General features: G+C 43.8%; 1 protein-coding gene across 1 annotated transcript; it reads right to left on the bottom strand.

The window, feature by feature from the left end:
- Positions 1-1,004: 1,004 nt before the first annotated feature.
- Positions 1,005-20,887, bottom strand: Fxr2 (FMR1 autosomal homolog 2). The gene is made up of 17 exons (XM_010614876.3): positions 20,824-20,887; positions 13,387-13,439; positions 12,954-13,047; positions 11,620-11,691; positions 11,362-11,510; positions 10,871-10,964; positions 8,915-9,031; positions 5,006-5,176; positions 4,630-4,708; positions 3,849-3,958; positions 3,557-3,643; positions 3,067-3,286; positions 2,694-2,891; positions 2,408-2,608; positions 2,220-2,315; positions 1,981-2,081; positions 1,005-1,697 (listed from the first exon to the last, which is right to left on the bottom strand). The coding sequence occupies exons 4-17, from the start codon at positions 11,632-11,634 to the stop codon at positions 1,602-1,604; spliced, it is 1,734 nt and encodes a 577-aa protein (XP_010613178.1). The 5' UTR covers positions 11,635-11,691; positions 12,954-13,047; positions 13,387-13,439; positions 20,824-20,887; the 3' UTR covers positions 1,005-1,601.
- Positions 20,888-20,893: the final 6 nt, after the last annotated feature.

The raw sequence follows: 20,893 nt of genomic DNA, 5'->3' as shown, positions 1-20,893 counted from the left end.
ACCTGCACTCCGACTGGCGGGCTGGGCCCAGAAACAACTTTTAAAGACAGACTCCTCCCCAAGCCTTCCCAGACTGCGCCAACGTCCCCCTCCTTTAGACAAACCCAGGTATCCCGTTCTTCCCAGCCCCAACACCTCCCCTCCAGGTACCACGCCCCCTCCCCACCCTAGACCTAGGTGTCAAGCCTTCCAGCTCAGTTGCTACAATTGTCTCCCTCCTTTCTTAAGCACTGCAATTTAAAGTCAATTCCTGTCCACAATGGATGAAGTACAGGGGCATCAAAAGCCCTCAGGGTTCAGTGGTGCTAAAAGAAACTACAGATACTCAAACCCCTGACCTGCCCCTTGGGCAATCAAGTCAGAGGAAGGAAATTTTTATTTCCTGAGTCATTCCAGCAGGTGCTTGGGCTGATTCAACCTTTTCAGGTGGGAAAACTCAAACTCTCCCACCTCCAGCCCCCAACCACTGAATTATGGCAAGTTTATCTTTAAACACAAGCCAGGAGGCCAGAGCCAGGCAATGCAGGCCAACTCCCAAGTGCTGAGTTGGTGATGGTGCTAGAGCCAGAGCAGGAACGGGGGTTGGGACCCCGGAGTTGCAGAGATTGGGAGGGAGCCCTCTTCCCACTCAGCACAAGACCCAGCCTTTGCCCCAGGCCTCAGGTAATCGGTTTAAGCAGATACCCGCCCTGGCTCTCAGCTCCTAGCCAGGAACAGCTCCAGCTGAGCAGCCAGGCCTAACCATGCCATGACTCAGGGCATAGGAGTGGCCCAACTCCCTCCACCAGCAGGGGAGGGGACAGGCACTAAGGCCTGAACCACCTCTAGACCAAGAGGGTACCTGGGGAATCCAGGAATGCCAGGAATTCCCAGAGGTGAGATCTTCCAGGCCAGAGGATGAGGATAAGCCTAGTGTGGAGAACAGCCAAGAGCCAGGGACCAATGCAGGTTTAGTGTTAAGAGAATCAAATGGATCACACTGGGTACAAGAAAGAAACCACAGAGCCATTTGGATTTTTTTATTCTCTTTTTAAATACTGTACAGTGAAAAATAAATACGCCTTCTCATCCACCAATGTTGGTCCCCCCCTCCCCTGGGGGACCTTGTCACCCCACTTCATACACACCCCTGGTTCTACTCCAAAACCTTCCCCATGCCTCCCACCCATGGATACCCTTACTATCCCCGTCTTCCACAGTGATGAGGCCCCAGAAACAGGGGGTACAGGATGGGAGGAGGGATAGCAGGGGGCCCCCCTGAACTGTCAAATCTGGGTGGGTCAAGGAGCACCCTCACCCACCAACAAGTGGAGAAGGAGGGTGTTCAGAGGTTGGGGCATTAGAGGATAAAGGCACATCCAGTCTGATGGGGAAGGGGAGGCTCCCCTCACCCTGGGGGTAGGGTGGACAAGAGAGAAGGGGCTACGACCCTGTTACACACCCCTCCACTAGCTCCTGGAGGTTAGGGGGGACCCAAGCTGCTGTGCCACCCCCCTCCCCCCTAGATAAGAGCAGCTCCAGCGCAGGTCAGTTGGGCCCGTGAGGCCCATGGTGGTGGGCAGCAAGCGAGACGGAGAAGGGAGGGATGCAGGCTGGAGGTTTTATGAAACCCCATTCACCAAACTACCCAACTCCAGGGGGGTGGACAGCTCCCCATTTTCGGAGGGGCCCTTAGGAAGCTTGCTGACAGAGTCACCCTGAGGAAGAAGTGGGGAGGAAAATGGAAGGAAAAGGAAAACAGGCAATTAGTAGAAGTTCAGATGTAGGCATTCCCTCCCACTAGGTCCTCCACACTGAGCACCTATCCAGGGGCTGCTTTCCCATCTGTTCTAGTTACTCTGTGAGCCACTTTCCTCTGCTAAAATCCACCTGACAGCCACTCTGGCAACTCAATATGAGATTTTTCTGGGAGTTTTTTTCTGCCTCTTGCCCCAGAATGTGAAAAAGGAGTGGGGTGAAATCTGCATCTCTCCTGCCTACCTTCTGTACTGACAGGGAATCCTCTGAGGGTTTAGCCCGTTCCAGGGGTGGCCGCTGGCGGCTCTGAGACTCTGCTCGTGAGATATAGTCTGCCACAGTCACTGGGGAAGGCAGAGATTGAGACTTTCAGAAGGAGCTTGGATATCCAGCCCACACTCCCACCAAACCCAGTTGTCACAAGGCAGGACGAATTCCATCCTCAGCACTAGGAAGGCTCCTGGTGGGCAGGGTCAGCTGACCTGGCTGCCGGTCAGTGGAGACCGACCCATCAGTCCGGTTACCACGGTTGCGGCGGCGGCGGCTACGATTACGACGTTGGGGTCTGGACTCCTCTTCTGTGGCAATGAGAAAAGTGGTCATATATTCACTTTCCCATCCCTTATTCTTACCCCTCTCTGACTTCTCAGGCCCTAGGAACACCCCTCACCCAGGCCATTCTCTGTCATGTTAGGCCCATCAGACTCCAGGCCTCCATCCATGATAGTTCTATCTTCATCAGTGCGACGGCGACGGGAGCGGCGGCGCCTGGCACTCGCTGGGGGTGGTTCCCCAGGCTCTGAATCAACAGGGGGTTCTGGTTCAGATGTGTCCAGTAGGCTGTAGGGGTTACTGTCTGGATCCTTCAGCACTGGCCAGAGGAAAAAAAGGCGCTGGAGGTAGGCAACAATCATCTTTGCTTTTGACTGACATTTATAACCCTAGCTGTCTGGTACCTGAGCTAATAGATGAAGAGTTGTATCTTGAGGTGGGTCGGGTGGTAGGTGGGGGTCCCCTACCCCGACCCCCAATCAGCCGCCTCCGGCTTTCTTCTCCCCTGGTTGGGGGATCCCGGTCACCAGGCCCAGCTCTGTTTGGCTCCTCTCTCTTCTCTGACTCTGTCTCAGAAGCTGTGGATGGGTCTGAGTTGGGACCTGGAGAACAAAGAAATTTATTCAGTCACTCCCCCTACCCAGGGTCCATCACAGCCCCTGGATTAGAAAAGTTCTCCCTTTCACAAAGCCCTGGCCAATCGACCTTGTCATCTCCAACTCTCTCCAGGTTTCCATGCATCCCTCTGCCCCCCCCACTGCCCCCCAACTGTCTCACCATAGGCAGAACCACCAGTCCTGCGGCCCCGGCCTCGACCCCCATAGCTTCCCCCATAGGTTCGCGTTGTGTGGAGGGAAGAAGAGGAGCTCTCATCAGTGGTATAGCCAGTCTTATCATTGCCACCACCCCGTCCACTCCCAGGAGGGCGAAAGCCCAGCCCAATCTGCCGAAGCTGTTCATCAATTTGCAGCCTCTCCAAGCGGAGCTGCTCCACCTCCTGGTTGGGAAGAAAATGGAAAATGGTATGGTAGGAATAAGGTCAGGGGACAGTCACCTACCTTCCCTTCATGATTCTATATAGCTAAGCTCTCAGAAATGCAAGGAAAACAATGGTTGGACAACGACAGTATGGGGATCCAAACACAGCCAAAATTTCCACAAATGGCTCCTGTTTTAGAGACTAACTGGGCACCCGTTTATTCTCTAGGAGTCCTTTGTCCACTTGCTACACCCACCTCCCTCCTCTCCTGACTTCTGACATAGCTACCTGGAGATAGGAGAGGTGATACTCTAGCAGTGCCTGGGCATTGCTGATATTCTCTCGGGTGCCAACAAATATGAAGGGAACCATTCCCTAGAGAGCAGAGGGAAGAAAAAATGGATCAGAAACATGAATAAGAATGGAAATATTAACTCTACATGGTCTCCCAGGGGAGCCCACACAATGGAATCAAAATCTACGAGGGGGCCAAAAGTTGTTATGTTCCACCCTTTGGAAGTCCCTACCCCTTAGCAAACCACCCCCTACACTTCATTCTTGAGACTTAGTTACCCCGTACCTCTTCCCTGGGATTCTTCTTGTCATTATCACCTTCAACACGGACCCTCACCACACCAGATTTATCCACAATCTCCTGGATAACTTTCCCGTTCTTTCCAATTACTTTGCCTGAATGCGTAAAGGAGAAATTAGCCCCCACTTTAAGGAAATGAGTAAAAACAGTAAGATAGTCTTCCAGACACATTGCCATTTTCTGTATAGGTATTCAATTTAATTAATTCTGTTTCTAGGTTTCTGATAAATTTAATTAATTCTGCTTCTAGGTTTCTGATAAATTTTCATAGAATAAAATATTACAATCTCTACAAGTGTATCCTTCCATTATTATCAATCTCACAAGATGATTTGCTCTGTACTTGAAAAACAGAACCACAGGCAAGTACCAAATCCCAGCTAAACACCCAGAATCACTTTCCAGATTCTCACATTCCCCCATCCCCCCTTTTGTTTTCTGCAGTGCTGGGGATTGAATCAAGGGCCTTTATACTGAGCTACATCCCTGGCCATCCCCAACCCTTTTTTTTTAAACCGTCACTAAATTGTCCAGTCTAGGCTTGAACTCTCAATCTTTATGCCTCAGCCTTCCAGTGTGCTGGAATTACAGGCCCAAGCCAGCTTTGTGCACGCATTTGTGCAATGGTGTATCACTTTTACCCAAGCTGGCTTCAAACTCCTGGACTCAATTGATCCTCCTGCCTCAGCCTCCTAAGTAGACAGAACTACAGATGCATGCCACAGTACCCAACTTTCTACTGTCTTTTATATACACTCCAACTTACCAACCAGGTTCCTGGGCACTTGCACAGAGTCCTCAGAAAATTCTAGATAGCTTCGGGCCTGTCGACATGCCTCAGGAGTCTACGAGAAGAGTGGGGAGGTGTTACTGAAACACAGAACCTGAATCTCCATCTCCCTGCTACTCTATGAATTTGGGTAAATAGGATGCCACCCAAGTCAGGAAGAAAGTTATCAAAACACAGGTTTGCAGGCTAAGAAGGTAGCTCAATGCAAGAGTGCTTGCCTAGCATGTAGCTCAAGGCCCTGGGTTCAATCCTCAGAACCATATACACAGATATAAACCAAAACCACTCAGGTTTGCTTTCCACTATTTTCCCACCATCCCCCAAAAGACCTGGAAAACAGATCTTTCCCTACCTCCCCATAGATGCGGAAAGTACAGGTTTCTTCACCCAACTCAATGGCGGTCACACCAGGTACTTTTCGAGCCTGCTGGATGTTGGCACCATGAGTCCCAATTGCCAGACCCATCAGGTCCTCTCGCACTGTGAACTCCTCCTGGAACGCTGCTGCCAACTGCTTGCTTGTCTGAAAGAAAAAGGCACTGTAGGAATTGTAGTGGTGTAATCTTAGAAGACCTGTCCCAGGTACCTGACCCTGTGCGTAACACTCAATGAGGACAATTATGCAAAGGAAACACATAGAAGAAAGCCAGAAGCACCCTGGGGTCTGCTGACCACTAAGACCTATATGCAAAACTCAGAACTTTTAAATATCAATGGCTTCAGGAAGGGGAGGTGGTACAGTAAGAGCAGAATTTGAGCAGAGACCCACAAAGTTCTGGATTTGGTTCTCACAGGATCCGATCGTATGATCCTGAACAAAAATATGTCCCTGGTGTGTCATCTGCTAAGTGATTACATCTAACCTACCTAATGCACAAGATCAGCAAGAGGGTTAAGAAAGGGTGGTATGCTGGGCATGGTGGCACATGCTATAATCCCAGCACACAGGAGGCTAAGGCAGGAGGATTGTCTTGAGTTCATTGCCAGCCTGGACCACAAAGTGAGTTCAGGGCCAGCTTGAACTAAACAGCAAGACCTTGTCTCAAAAGTAATTAAATAATAAAATTTTAAAAAGATAGGGTGGTACACTTTCCCAAAGCACCTGAAGTATAAAGAACTTGGGTGAAGTGGGTGAAGGGAGGGCAGGGAAATGGGGAAAAAATAAGAACCAAAATACACCATGTAAAGATACAAGTTCCCAATGATGAATCTAACTGTATTGTTTACCTTAAAAGTACCAATAAACTTAATGGAAAAAATAAAGTATGAAGAACTCTTCCTACCTTAACCAAACAAGTATCAAATCTTCCCAAAACAAATCCAATATGCTGAGTAAAAAACAAGGAGCTAAGAAAGGCAAAAAAGGACCCTATGAACTACCAGTTTCATTTCATTTCTCAAGTAGTCCTTAAAAGGATCCCTGGGTTGAGGGGCAGAAAGAAGGAAGGTTCTGGAAAAACAACAAAGGTTTTTTTTTTTTTTGAAGTATGAGTCCTAGGCAGGATGTGCCAAGTAGGAAAGATATCTGACAGGATATTCCCAGCTGTAATCTATTACTTCCAAGGTAGACAGGGTTGAATTACAGTAAAGACACTAGACAAGAAAGAAAAGCTGGAAAAAGAATTGAGTGTTCAAAATTACTGAATGGAAGGGAGAGGAATGATCTATAACTCACTGGTCTCCTTTAGAAAAGACAAGGAAGGGTTTTATCTCATTTAAAGGTGCTAGGTATAGGGCCTTCACAACTGAGCTAAATCCCCAGACCTTTATTTTTTAATTTTGAGAAGTCTTACTAAATCACTAAGATTATCCAGGCTAGGCTCAAACCTACCATCCTAATTTCAGCCTCAGCCTAAAATGCTAAGATTACAAAACTGTGTCACCACACCTAGCTGGGTTTTATTTTTTATAAACTGCCTTAAAAGTATATCTCAGTGATAAGATACTGTACTTGGCATACTTGGGGATATGGGTTTAATTCCCAGCACCAAAAATAAAATGCCTTAGCCAGGTGTGGTGGTACCAGCACCTATAATCCCAGCACTAAGCAGGCTGAGGCAGGAGGATTGCTGCAAGTTCAAGGCCAGCCTGAACTACATAGTGAGACCTGGTCTCAAAAAACCAAAACAGAAACAAACAAACAAAACCAGAGACCAAAAAAACCTGCCTTATGGTATTTTATAATTTGTAAAACTTATATATATAAAATCTTTTTTGGGGGTACTGGGGATCGAACTCAGGACCTTGCACTTGCAAGGCAGGAATGGTGCCACTGAACTAAATCCGCAGCTATTTATATAAAAATCTTGATATGGGTGTTCTATGTTGCCCAGGCTGGCCTCCAATTCCTGGGCTCAACTGTCTTCCTGCTTTAGCCTCCCAAGTAGCTAAGAATAGTCAGTATTTTAAAATGACTTTTAAAAAATGAAAAACAGCAACAAAAAGGCAACTTTTTTTTTCCATTCCTCTAGTACTGGGAACTGAACACAGGACCTTTGCATTGAACTACATCTCCAGCCCTTAGTTTTTATTCTGAGACAAGATCTCACTAAATCACTACATTGTCCATGCTAGGCTTGAACTTTCATTCCTCCTGACACTTCCCAGAATACTGGGTTACAAGTATGCATCCCCATGCTTGAATGAAGATTTCTTTTTTGGGGGGGGTCTGGTACCAGGAATCGAACTCGTAACCTTGTGCTTTCCAGTCATGTGCAGCACCACTGAGCTATATCCCTGGCCCTGATGAAGATTTCTTCTTCTTTCTTTTTTTTTTTTTTTTTGGTACTGGGGATTGAACTTGGGACCTTGCGCTTGCAAGGCAGGTGGCAGAACCAGAGCTAAATCCACGGCCCAAAGGTTTCTAAAAACAAGGACATGTTCCTATTTCTAAGATACTGCCTCTCTACAAAAGCTTATCTGGCACACTGTACCACACAGAGAAATACAACCAAGTTCTGAGAGACTCAAACACTGCCATCTGGAAATTAGAGCAGAAAGTTGTATCATTTGGGGGTAACTATCAATTTTTACGTACCACTCCCCTGAGAAGCAACCCTAGAGAGTCAAAGATTACCATGATCCAGAATTTGCCCAGGCTCATAGAAAAGTCTCCCAAAAGAGTAACTTCACTTGATAAATGGAAAGATGTCCAAACAGACACACACACTCATACCCATACCCCCTACTTTCATTTAGAATGGTGTTAATACCTAGGAAAAAGGGAAACTGACAACTGTTATGATATCAGAACTCAAAAACTTGTAGAGGGGCTGGAGGTGTAACTCACTAGTAGAACTCTTACCTATCATGCACAAGGCCTTGAGTTCAGTCCCTAGCACCCCCTAAAAGCAAAAACAAATCAAACTTGTAGAAATACTCTAGTCTATCTCATTATAATAGATGAAGATAAAGTTCACTGAAATCAAATGATTTGCCAAAAGGCAATTATTTATTAGACCCAAATCCAGTGTTTTTTTCCCCGCAGTGTATAAATGGTTCACAAGAGGTCTGGATTCCAGAGCTAATTTGGAGATACTGCTGGAGGTCAGAGCCACAGCCTCTTCCAAATTTTAGTTGTGAAATGTTTCCAGTTTTTGTGGGTCTCACTATGCAGCTCAGCCTATCATTACTTACAAGCTGGCCTTAAACTCATGATCCTTCAGCCTCAGCCTCCAACAATGGGATTAGATATACATCACCATGCCCAGATACTTTCCCCTTTTACTGGTCCTAGAACTCGTAGTGCTCCTCCTGCCTCAGCCACACCTGGCTCCTTTCCCATTTTTTACACAGATTAACTCTGTGTTTTAAGAAAAATTTTACTTGAGCCAGGTGTGGTGGCCCAGTGCTGTTATCCCAGCACTCTGGAAGGCTGAGGCAGTAGAACTTCAAGTTTGAGACCAGCCTGGCCAACTGAGTTACTCTTTACTGTTTGAAAATTTAAAAAATTTTTTAAAAAGGGCTGGAATGTAGTTCAGTGCAAAGACCCTGGGTTCAATCTCCAGTCCAAACCCCCAACCAAAAAGAAAAATTTCACTTGACTGAAAGGTCTTCTACTTAATAGTTTGAAAAATAACTGTACCATAACATGATGGAGCTCTGCCATCTTGAGGAGTATGAGATAAAATAGCCAATCCTGGTTTAACAGCCCCAGAAAGCCTTATACTTTTTGTTCTGCAAACACAAGAGCATGAGTAAAGGATGGGGCGGGAAGGAAGGAGAACAATACCATTCAGCAGGAGAAAGAGCCAAAACTTACTTCGAGGTGTTTAGTAGCTTCTTCATTGCGGGACATGAGGAGCAGTTTGGTACGGAGGCTTCGGAAATGCATATCACCCAGCAGAGATGCCCGCTTCACAGGGCCTTCTGTGGTTGACTGGAAATAAACAAACAGGAAATCATTAAAATTGACTGTGAACACAAACTAGGTGAGAATCAGGGACTGGAAATCAGAATGCTGAGTTCCTGGAAAAAGGCAGGAGTTAAAAAATGAACAAGAGTGGGCCAGGGATGTAGCTCAGTGGTGCCGCACCTGTCTGGCAAGTACAAGGTCCTGAGTTTGATCCCTGGTTCCACAAAAACAAAACAAAACAAAAAACAACAAAGAAATGAACAAGAAACTGCGCATGATACACACACTTGTAATCCCACAATTTGGGAAGGCTAATGTAGGAGGATTGAAAGTTTTTGGGTTTTCCCCCAGATAAAGTCTATAATTCAGGCTGGCCTTGAATTCACTGTGATTCTTCTCCTGTCTCAGTCACCAGAGTGCTAGGATTATAGGCGTGTACCACCACACCCCCGGAGATCCAAAATTTCTGACTCCAGCATGGGTAATTTAGTGAAACACTATCTCAAAATAAAAAATAACTGGCCAGGTATGGTAGGGCACACCTGTAATCCTAGCACTCAGGAGGCTGGGGTAGGCAGATTACCATTTGAGGCCAGCCTGGGCTACACAGTGGTTTCAAAGGCAGCCTGAACTACACAGTCTCAAAAACCTGTCTCAAAAACAAACAAGCAAGCAAACAAAAGATAAAGCTAAGCGGGATGGCATACTCCTGCAATCCCAGCACTCTGGAAGGTTGGAGGAAAGAGATTGAAAGTTTGAGCCTTACCAGTGACATAGGAGGCTAGGGAGTAGCAAAGGTGGCTGGTAAAGTAAACCTGACTTGTTAATTACAAGATGCTGGAACACATAGGCCAGACAGATGCCAAAGCCCTGCATGTGGACAACTTGCAAAAACTCTGAGCACGTTTTCAACAGGATGGCCTAGACCTGTTATCAACCTGAGGTGAGGGATCCCAGCACTGCCTCTCAGGACCTGGATGTACAATTCTCCAGGGTTTCTTCGAGATTTGGACAGTAAAAAAGGACACAGATGTCAAGAAGTATTTGCTATTGTGGCTTTCCAAAGTACAGCCCACCCTGCATCCTCCAAGGTGTACATTTATCTTGCTCTTTCCTTTCATTTGGCTCAAGCTTGCTCTGCAAGGCCAGTTTCTCCCTCACCCTTCAATTTTACTTTTTCAAATAAATTTGCCACTGCTTTTTGCTTGTTTTGTTCAATTCTTTGTTCAAGACGAGAAAAACCTAGAACCCCAGAGGAAAAGCAAACAAACCAAAACCTAGTATGTTTACTTGGCAAGCCACTTTTAGAAGGAGCTACCAAATAACACCAGGGCAACTTAGTGACTTAGTAAGATCCTGTCTCAAAAAGAGTTGGCGATATAGCTCAGTGAGAGGACTTTGAGTTCAATCCCTAATATTGGGAAAAGAAGAAAAAAAAGAAAGGAATAAGAAAATCATTGTCAGTCTCTTAAGAGTCGACTTATCATCTGGGTGCCAAAGAAGTGGTTTCAGATAGGAAGCAAGGCATAAGCAAATGGTGAGAGTTATACAGTGTATTTTAAAAAGTCCAAATACCCCAAAGAATTAACCCACATTGCAAAATGATTACCAGGTTTAAAAACCAAAAAGTAGCCAGGATATAACTCAGTGGAAGAGAGCTTGCCTAGCATACATAAGTCCTGGGTTCAACTCCCAAAATGGCAGGGACCAAAAAAAAAGGGATTGTACATGAGGAAGGCTAAATCCTCTCTGACAAATAACCTATACGCACAATTTAGCTTCTCATTTTCTACAAAAAGTTTAATAGGGGAAAATGAAAATTGTTGAAAGGGCATATGAGAAATTCAGGTAGAATAAACTCACCAGAATAAAGAGCTCACTATTGGTGATGTTGAGAAAGATGCAGTTGGCTCCCAGTGCTTTCTTAAATTCTTTATGGACGTTTTCATTAGAGCAGCTGCAGGGAAGAATATATATTCAGAAGGCAGAGTGCAGTGAAGGGTTAAGGAGACAAAGAATGGGACAGAGAAAATTAGAGAGCAGGAAACAAAGTTAAACAGGGATGGGAAAGAGAATTGTTGAGGGTGTATCAGGCACAAAGGGCCCAAGAGATGGGGGATGTGGCACATACCTATGATCCCAGCTATTCAGGAGGCTGAGGCATAAAGACCACAAGTTCAAGACCACTCTGGACAATTTAGCAAGATCCCATTAAGAAAAAAAAAGGCCCTAAAGAGCCAGTGAACAACAGAGAACACTGAAGAATGGGAGTAGGGCCTGGAAGAAAATAAGGAGAGGGCTGCAAATAGGGCTGCAAAGAGGGCCTTCTACTTCTAACCTTCCCCAACACTCACGCCTCTCTCAGATCCTCAGGCACAGCCATGGTAACCTTGAAGAAGCTGCCTTTGGTTGCAAGGGGACTGGGATTTACTGGCCGAAGTCGCTCCAGGGTGACTATCTCATTGTACGTGGCATCACAAGCAGCATATTCAATAACATAGAACTAGGAAAAAGGAAAAAAAGTTGTGGATGATCTAATCATCTATCTCTTATCTTTCTATAAATAAAATGGTGATTTCTGAAGTTCTCCAAAGATATTCACAATCACTCACATCTCCCTTCATCATCCGCACCCGGGCCAGCCACCAGCCACAAGGTTCCTGTTCATTGGCTCGGGAATAGACCTGAAGACAAGTTGAAAACAAAAAAGAAATTGAAGACAATCTAAAAACATCAAGAATGGAATAAGCGCTGGGTATGGTAGCACACACCTATAATCCCAGCACTTGGGAGCTGAGGCAGGAGAATTGCCATACATTCAAGGACAGCCTGGGCTACATAGTGAGTTCAAAACCAGCTTGAATTACATAGTGAGATCCTGTCTCAAAAAAAAAAGGAATACACATTAAGATACTTGGAATGCATTCTAAACCAAAGATAAAGGAAACCAGATGAATTAAACCACTAACTTAAAATCAGAGAGTATTAGATTTTATCTTACTCATGCATTCATTAATTTTTGAGGTATCACAGATCAAACATCCCTACATTTTTTTTTTTTTTTTTTTGGGAGACAGAGTCTCTCTATGCAGTTCAGGCTGGCCTTGAACTCACAGTGATTTTGCCTTAGCCTTCCAGCCCCTTACCTTTTGTAAAAAAAATAATTTTTTTTTTTTGGTACCAGGGATCAAACTCAGGACCTTGCGCTTATGAGGCAAACTTTGTGCCACTGGGCTAAATCCCCAGCACCCCTTTTAAAATTTTTTGAGATAGGGTCTAAATTGCTGAATCACCCAGACTGAGCCCAAATTTACAATCCTCCCAGCGAGATTATAGACCATAGCCGCTGGACTTTTAATTTATTATTTTTATTTTATTTTTTGGGGGGGAGGGGGTTTGAGACAGGGTCTCAATATGTAGTTGAGACTGACCTAAAACTATGTAGCCCAGGTTGGTCTTGAACTCACAGCAAACCTCCTGCCTCAGCCTCCTAAGTGTTGGGATTATAGGCGTGCTTCACCACGTCAGCCTTATTATTTTTAATTAAAGAGGCAAAGTCTCCCTATGTTGCCCAGGCTGACCCAGAACTCCTGAACTCAAGCAATCTTCTTCGCTTATCCTCCCCAAGTCACTGGAACTATAGGCATGTGGTACCCACACCTAAGAGCAGTGGATTTTAGACGCTATCACCACAAATGAAAGAAAAGGGAAGCCCCTGAAATTAGCCCACTCCCATAGAGTAGGGAGGTTCAGACCCATGATGAAAGAGACCATTTCCCCATAGACTACTGTCTGGACATGGTACCTCAGCTAGGGGAGGGAGCATAAACCAACCAGAGAAGTGTCTAGGATCCTAAGAAAGTGATACTTATAATAAATTCTGCCAGGTATGTTATGTTGCTGCATGGTAGCAAAAAAAAAGACTTCCCAAATCCCTAGCCCTTACCTCCACCTCATCCCCTTCTGTGATCTCCTTATTATAGTCAGCTGGAGGTGGTAGCCGAACATCCCCAAAAGGAATCTGTCTCTCACTCTGCCAGCTGCAAGAGAAACAGTGATATAAAAGCTATTCAGACTGATGTGGCCACCCATTTCTCCAGGAATGTTACTGCCTCAGCTGGGCAACTTCTACCTACCCTGTTAACTAGAGGTTAAACTCCAGGCCCTGTTCCATTGGAGTGTTTTCCATCTCTTGTTACAATCTAGCAAATGCTCCTATCCTCACCAAATTCTCAACTCCTTCCTCTATTTAAAGTGCCTACACCCAAACCCTCAGCTCTTCCCCATCTGTTACATGCCTCATAAGACTCAGCCGCCCCCTCTTCTCCACTTTCCTTCTAGGACCTAGTATGCTGGATTCTCTATTCCCAAGGTCTTACTTGTTTTCAAAGAAGATGGTGACAGAGTCTTCATGGACATCCTTCACAAAGCCCTAGAATGGATTTTTTAAAAAATTAAAAAATGTAAAATGACATTTCACCATCACCTTAGCCATCAAGGGAAAACAGGGGTAATGGAAAGTCTTTTTTTTTTTTTTTTTTTTTTTTTTTTTTTTTTTTTTTTTGGGTTTTGAGACAGGGTCTATTTAGTTGGGACTGACCTGGAACTCACTGTGTAGCCCAGGCTGATCTCAAACTCACGGCGATCCTCCTGCCTCAGCCTCCTGAGTGCTGGGATTACAGGATGCGCCACCACACCCAGGCTTTATTTGTGTTTTTGAGACAGTCTTGCTACTAGTTCAAGCCAACCTTGAACTCACAACAATCCTCTGGTCTCAGCATCCTGAGTACTAGGATTAAAGGTGTGTGCCATCTAAACTATCATTTTAAGTAGAGATACAAGCAGGCTGAAGACATGGCCAGAAAGGATGGGTATACTAGAGAAAGAATATGAAATGTGAGATAGAAAAAAAGAAATGGGTACAACCACTACGAAAATCAGTATGGTGATTCTTCAAAAAACTAAAAAGAGAAATTCCATTCGACCTATTCTAGATATCTTCACAAAAGTTATTCTCCTTCTAGATATCTTAACAAAAAAATTAAGACTTCACATTACAATGATACCTGCATGCCTATGTTTATAGCAGCACAACTTCTAATTAGCTAAATCATACAGGAACTAGCCTGAGTCAAGTCCACCAACAGATGAATGGATAAGGAAAATGTGGTATTTACACACAATGGAGTACTACTCTGGTATAAAGGATAAATTTGAGTTATTTGTAGGAAAATGGATGTACTTTGAGATCATGTTATGTGAAATAAATCAGACAAACAAGCTTAAATATCACATGGCTTCTCTTGTATGAGAAACTAAAATATAAATACAGAGCAAAATAAAATAGGAAACAGATTTTACAAGTGGGTAGGGGAATAAGAGATGGGGGGGTTAGAGAACATAAAAGGAATTAAGATGTGTTATGTACATGTGTCAACTGCCCACAACGAATGTAATAAGTACGTACAGCAAACATGTCCTACAAACAAAACAATTACAAACAAAAACATTTTTTAAAAGGGAGAGAGAAAATGGTATTGGTATGGAAAAAGATGTGGCAAAATCCAGAAATAAGACAGGATGAGAATAGAAGAGATGACAACTGCATGGGAATAGTCTGCAAACTGGTGGTCCATTCTGGCTCCACAGGGCTTCCCTATGTCTCCTGTTGTGTGGAGCTGCCTGCCAAAGTTCAATTAAAATACCAGCAACATTTAGCAAAGCTAAGAATATCCCATGAGACAGTGTGAAGGCTGTACTGGAACACCTAGAGGACATCAGGATATGCTAAGAGAGAAGGGTCTAGCTTCCCTATACAGCAAGATCTCTGAGCAGACTTGGGGCACTGATGCCTGGGTCTCTGGAGAATAATCAGGACAAGGTAAAAATAAGAAACATAATTTACAGAAGGATTTAAAAGATGTCAGATTTCTGAATGCTAGAATGCTGAATTTGAAAAGAAAAATAGAGGTATCTATAAAAACCTCAATCTTGAATCCTGACAAGGTATTAGCTCCATCTCCTGTTTCTATGTCCTCACTGAGGACAAAGCTACTTGCTCGAATCTACAGACTAATTTTTCTGCCCTCTCTTCCTATTTTTCACATACTAAAATTTAACTGTGAAAAAAGTTCAACTTATGAATTTACTTTTATAGACTATTAATTTCATACACAAGAAATCTCTTTAATCCAAGGCCACAAAGATTTTCTACTAAGTCCTCTAGAAATTTTATAACTTTTTGTCTCGCATTTAGATTTTTTGGGGGGCTGGGTATCGGGAATCAAACTCGGATCCTTGGGCTGGTGAGGAAGGCACCAGTACCACTGAGCCAAATCCCTGGACCTATAATCCTTTTTGTACTGGGGATCAAACTTAGATCCTTGTGCTTGCAAAGCAGGCAGTGGCACCACTGAACTAAATCCCCAGCCCTATAATCCATTTTTGACTTAAACTTACATGTGGTGTGAGGTAATAATCAGTCTAATTTTTCTCTGTGGATATCCAGTTCATCACTAACTGTTGAACAGACTATCTCTGATAAACTATCTTCTCACTTTTGCAAAAATCAGAAGGTATAAATTAATGTAAAATGATAGCAAATCAGTGGTTGGGACTTTTTATTTTTGAGATATCCTCTTGCTAGGTAGTTCAGGCTGGCCTCAAACTCAGCAATCCTCTCCCGCCTTAGCCTTCAGAGTGTACAGATTATACACATGGGCCACCACACTCAGCTCTGTGGACTTTTGTGACAAAAATGTTCATTATCTTTATTGTGGTGATGGCTTCACTGTTATATATGTATGTCAAGACTTAACTGCAAGTCTGGGAACTTAGCTCAGTGGTGCCACCGCCTGCTTCAAAAGCTGAAGGTCCCGAGTTCGACCCCTGGTACCAAAACCAAAACCAAACAAAACAGCTTAACTGTAGGGGCTGGGGATTTAGCTCAGTGGTTCCGCTGCCTGCCTTGTAAGCACAAGTTCAATTCCCAGTTTAAAAAAAAAAGAAAGAAAAGAAAAAACTAAAAGATTTAACTCCCCAGGCCTGGTGTGATGGTACACACCTGCAATCTCAGCATTTGGGAGGCAGAGGCAGGAGGATTGCTGTGAGTTTGAGGCCAGCCTGGCCTATGTAGGGAGTTCCAGGCCAGCCTGAGCACAAAGCAAGACCCTCAAAAACAAAACAAAACAAAAAAAAAACTCTAAAGACGACACCAGACATGGTAATACGCACTTGTAATCCCAGCACTCAGGAGGCTGAGGCAGCTGGGCAGCAGGATCACTGCAAGTTCAAGTCCAGCCTGGACTACACAATGAGTTCAAGGCCAGCCTGAACTACAAAGCAAAACCCTGTAGAGCAAGACCCTGGCTTAAAAACAAACAAACAAACAAATCAGTCTAAGGATAAAAGCTAAGGTCAGACAAGAAAAGATCAAAATGCCCTGAAAAATGCAAAGTTCTCACCTCACAGAACTAGTAAATCATAAACATACATTACATAATGTTGTAGGAAAATCTAAAACTGAATTTCACTCTTGATATTTCCATCTTTCCCTTTTAGAGATAGGGCCTCATTATAGAGCTCCAGTTCTTTCTTAGACTTACTACTGTCCATGGCATATAGTACCACACTTCTGACCCCATTCTTAACCATGCTTCATCTTTTCATCAATAGTCTCTTCCCCAAAAGTGTTTATCCTCTCTTCATTCATAACCAATACCAACTGCTTCTATTCTCTACACAGTTAAGATTTATGGGGCACTTTCACTCCTGTATGGGTCACTCTTCCCTTTTAGGTTCTTTCCTTAGCTTCAGGGCCTTCTTCCCTCTTTCCACAACCACTAACACATTATCACTTCACCCCTTTTTTTATTTTTGTTTTGTCTTTTTTAGTGCCTGGGATTGAAGGCAGGGCCTTGCACATGCTAAGGATGTTCTCTACCACTGAGCTACACCCCAAGCGACACCATCTTTTCCTCTTTATGGGGGTCTGTGTGGATTGCTATAATCACTTCAAATACTAGTCTCTTCAGCTGAGTTTACTAAACTATTTATCCAAAATGCCTATCTCCACGTCTTTTTTGGGGGGGGTGTTGCGGATCGAATTCAGGCCCTTGTGCTTGCAAGGCAGGTGGCAGAAAAACTGATCCAAATCCCTGGCCCCTACACATTTTACAATTAACAAGACAGCAGGCCAGGGATTTAGATCAGTGGTTCCACCGCCTGCCTCACAAGTGCAAATGGTCCTGAGTTCAATCCCTGGTACAAAAAAAACCAAAAAAACAAGACAGTGTTACCTATTTTTACAGATGAGACAGAGGGAGAGGAAAATAGAGAAACACTTGCCCGCCTCTTTCTTGAAAAGTCCTGTTCCTAAATTTATTTATACCCAAAGGCCATACCTACGGCTCTAATGCAATTCTCCATCATGTTGGGTTGGCCAAGAGTGAGTAGCAATACTGTATCACCCTGGTTTTCCCAACGATCATGACTTCCAAGGCAGAAATGCTAAGTTCATAAAGGAGTCATCCTCACACTGCTCAAACAGTTCAACCAAATGCCACTCTCTCTCATGCCTCCAGGGTCTTTTTCCTTCAAATATTCCCCAAAACAATCTTTTCCCCTGCTTCATATTCCAATCCTGACTCTGAAACTTAATTCCATTCTTTCACCCAAGACACTGATTCTTTACTTCAAAGATACCAGTGGTGAGAAGTAAGTACTAAATTATACTGTTTATACTAACCAGAAAAATAAAGGCAAGGGCAAGTGAAGTGGAATCTGTTAGAAAGCGATCTAGATCCAGATGATTTGACTGAGTGATCATGGCACATCCTGGCTTTGGCTTCTGGGACCTAGCATCAGGCCCAGGAAGAGATCTCTAGGTTTCAAGGTACTCCTGTTCCCCAAAATTAGAAGATACAAAATTGGTTCCTGCCTTCATCTTGTCTTGTGGTCTTGAGCTCTCAAAAGAGGGAATTCTAAGAGAAAAGTTGAAAGAGCCTAGGTAAAAACTATACATTGAAGTTGATGCCTCAATCATTAAGAAGTGAACAGGGTTGAGGATGTGGTTCAGTGGTACAGCTCTTCCTTAGCTTGTGTGAAGCCATGAGTTCAATCCTCAGCATCACAAAAACACTACCAAAAAGAGATTAGAATTAGGATACCAAGGCAAGGTCTAGAAAGTAAGGTGACTGTGTCCCGCAAGGTAAATAGGTATTTCATTTGGAAGAGTACAACTTAAATAACTTAACCTATGCTTTACATCTATTCTGGAAGGAAGTCAATTCTGAAAGAAGGGAAGGGGACCTTCCCAAATTCGTAGCTCTAGAAGCAATGTAAACACACTGAGCCATAAGAAAATATGCTGAGTCATGAATATTAAATCAGTAGCAAGGTCAGAATGGATAACTATCTGCATGGCACTGAGAGTTTATGTGTGAATTTAGTGATTTGTTGTTTTTAAATCACTCAAGGAGCAGAAAATGCTGCAGTGGCCAGAACACAAAATCTACAGCTCCTGGCTTCAGGCTCAATTCCAAACTATGTTCTCTAAATCAAACTATTCTGTTCCTCATTCATTCAAGTCTATCACTGCCGTAGCCAAGAGGAGAAAAGGGGAAGATTTAGACAGGCTTTCTGTTGGATATTCATAAAAAGAAAAGGATACATATCCCTTCCCAGCTATCTCATATATTAATTTGAACTGGATACCAATTTTTCCCAGTTGTACAAGGTTCTCCTGCTTCCTACAATAAAAGCAAGCATATCTTAATATCACACTCAATTTAAGAATCACTTTTTGAGGCCAGGGACTGAGCTCAGTGGAAAGGCCTTGGGTTCTACCCCAGTACTTGGGGAAAAATAAAAATCACTTCTTGGAACTCAGAATTCAAGAGTGAAGTGTCCAGGTGAAGGACACAATGGGGAGACAGGACCAAAATCTTAAGAAGAAGATTATTTCAAAGGTAAAGCAAGTTGGGGGAAAGGATATGAGAGACAAATGAGCTCTGTCAGAACCAGAAAGGAATCAGAGACTTTTTGCCAAAGAAAACAGAAATGTTTATAGAAGATGTGCTAGAATGAAAAGTCCCAAGAGTTAGGAAAGTATGTAGAAAATGACAAGATCAGCTGGGAGCTTCCTTCATCGAGGCACAGATAACACGGGAATATCAAAATATTAGACTAACACCCAAAAACTTGAACTGAGAGGCTAAATTAAGGCAGATATGGATACTGAATATAAAGAAACCTGGTGAGGTAAGGCAAACACACAGGCATTCAGAGTGAGTAAAAAATAAATACAATGAACTTATCAATGTGGGGGGGGGGCCCATGTACTCCAAGGGCAAATACAAGACCCTTTCCAGCTACAGTAAGATTTAATTTAATAGTAAAAGAATCAGAGAAAATCATATCTAAGGGCACAAAAAGGTAGAAAGGTCCACTGTGGGGGGAAAAGACCTGAGGGAAACTGAAGGAAAGAGGGCTCATCTTACACTTGATGATATGACGCAATTTTTATCTCTTTTCTCAATGTTCAGGGTGAAATATAACAGAGATCAGAAAAGTCTCTGGGACAATTCCAGGCATAATGTCCAAAAGAGATCAAGAGATGGAGGGAGAGATGAGGGAGGGGATGAAAAGGGTAAATAAAAAGAATGAAGATGTTATGCACATATACCAACTGCCCACCATGAGTGTGACCATTATGTACTGGAAACATGCTAATAAAAAAAAGGTACAAGGAGGTTCAAAATATCATCAGTCACACAAAAATACCTGAGAGTCAAGAAGGGTCTCTTGCTTAATCTAATGGGAAAATAATATCCTAGAGAATACATTCAGAGCAGATAAAAGGTGGGAGTAAAAGGAGTTCTATGGAACCAAATCATGGGTGAGAGAGAAGCTGAAACAAGCAAGAGTTGTTGATAAAAGTCCACTTTTCCTTCCAAAATAGTCTGTCAGATTTGGGACTGGGAAAGTTAGTCAAAAGTCTTCTAGAAGCAGAAATCCTTGAGAAATGTAAGTAATTCAGATGAGAACACTTTCTAGAGATTATGAATATGAAGCTTAAGATGAAAGAGCCATACAAATGATTTGTATGCAATTGAGGTCAAACAGACCAAATACAAATCCATCCTGGGTAGAATGGTAGGTAGACTAGCTGGCCTTCAATAAAGGTGTAATTGGGGTGACAAGACTTGTAAAAAGGATCCACTTTATGACTGGCTGAGAGGCAACCTGACTGATACCTGAGACCAAAGATGCCAAATATCATAAACAAATTTTAACCGTTTCTCCTTAATCTGGGAATAGAAATATAAGTTGAAAGTAGGGTGGATGTTCCAAAGGCAGAGGCCTCCCTGAGGAAGATTAAAGCAACTAATATGGGACAGAAGACCTTCCCAAGTGGTTCCAGAGGGGAGAGAATTCTCCGTGCGCTGAAAGTGCAAGAAAGATGTGATTAAGGACTAAGATATGTCTTCCACTAAGAAACAGGAAAAAAGTCAATTAGAACGTGGGTGAAGAGGTTTCTCCTGGAGGCAAGGAGCGCAGATACAGGCACAATAACAGCCTAATATTTGTTCTCTTAGAGCTGGCGATAAAAGGAGGTGTAACTGAGGGGTCAAAAATAAGAGAAGGGGGGGTGGCTCCTAGAGGTCTTCCCTGGGGACTGCGGGTGGGATCTGGAGTCGAAGGTTCTAAGGGTCAGGACTTAGTCCCAGAAGCTCGATCCCGCCCCCCTCCTCTTCCCTGCTGCGTCTGGGGGGAGGGGGCTAACACGGCTGTCCCCGGTCGGCGCGCCGCCTCACCTTGTAGAAGGCCCCGTTGGAGCCACGCACCTCGACGGGCAGTCCGGGCTCCACATCCCCCCCAGAGGCC

Source organism: Fukomys damarensis, unplaced genomic scaffold (genome assembly GCF_012274545.1).
Source record: "Fukomys damarensis isolate Sample0158 unplaced genomic scaffold, DMR_v1.0_HiC HiC_scaffold_13, whole genome shotgun sequence".
Lineage (NCBI taxonomy): Eukaryota > Metazoa > Chordata > Mammalia > Rodentia > Bathyergidae > Fukomys > Fukomys damarensis.
This window is presented reverse-complemented; position numbering and strand designations above follow the sequence as displayed.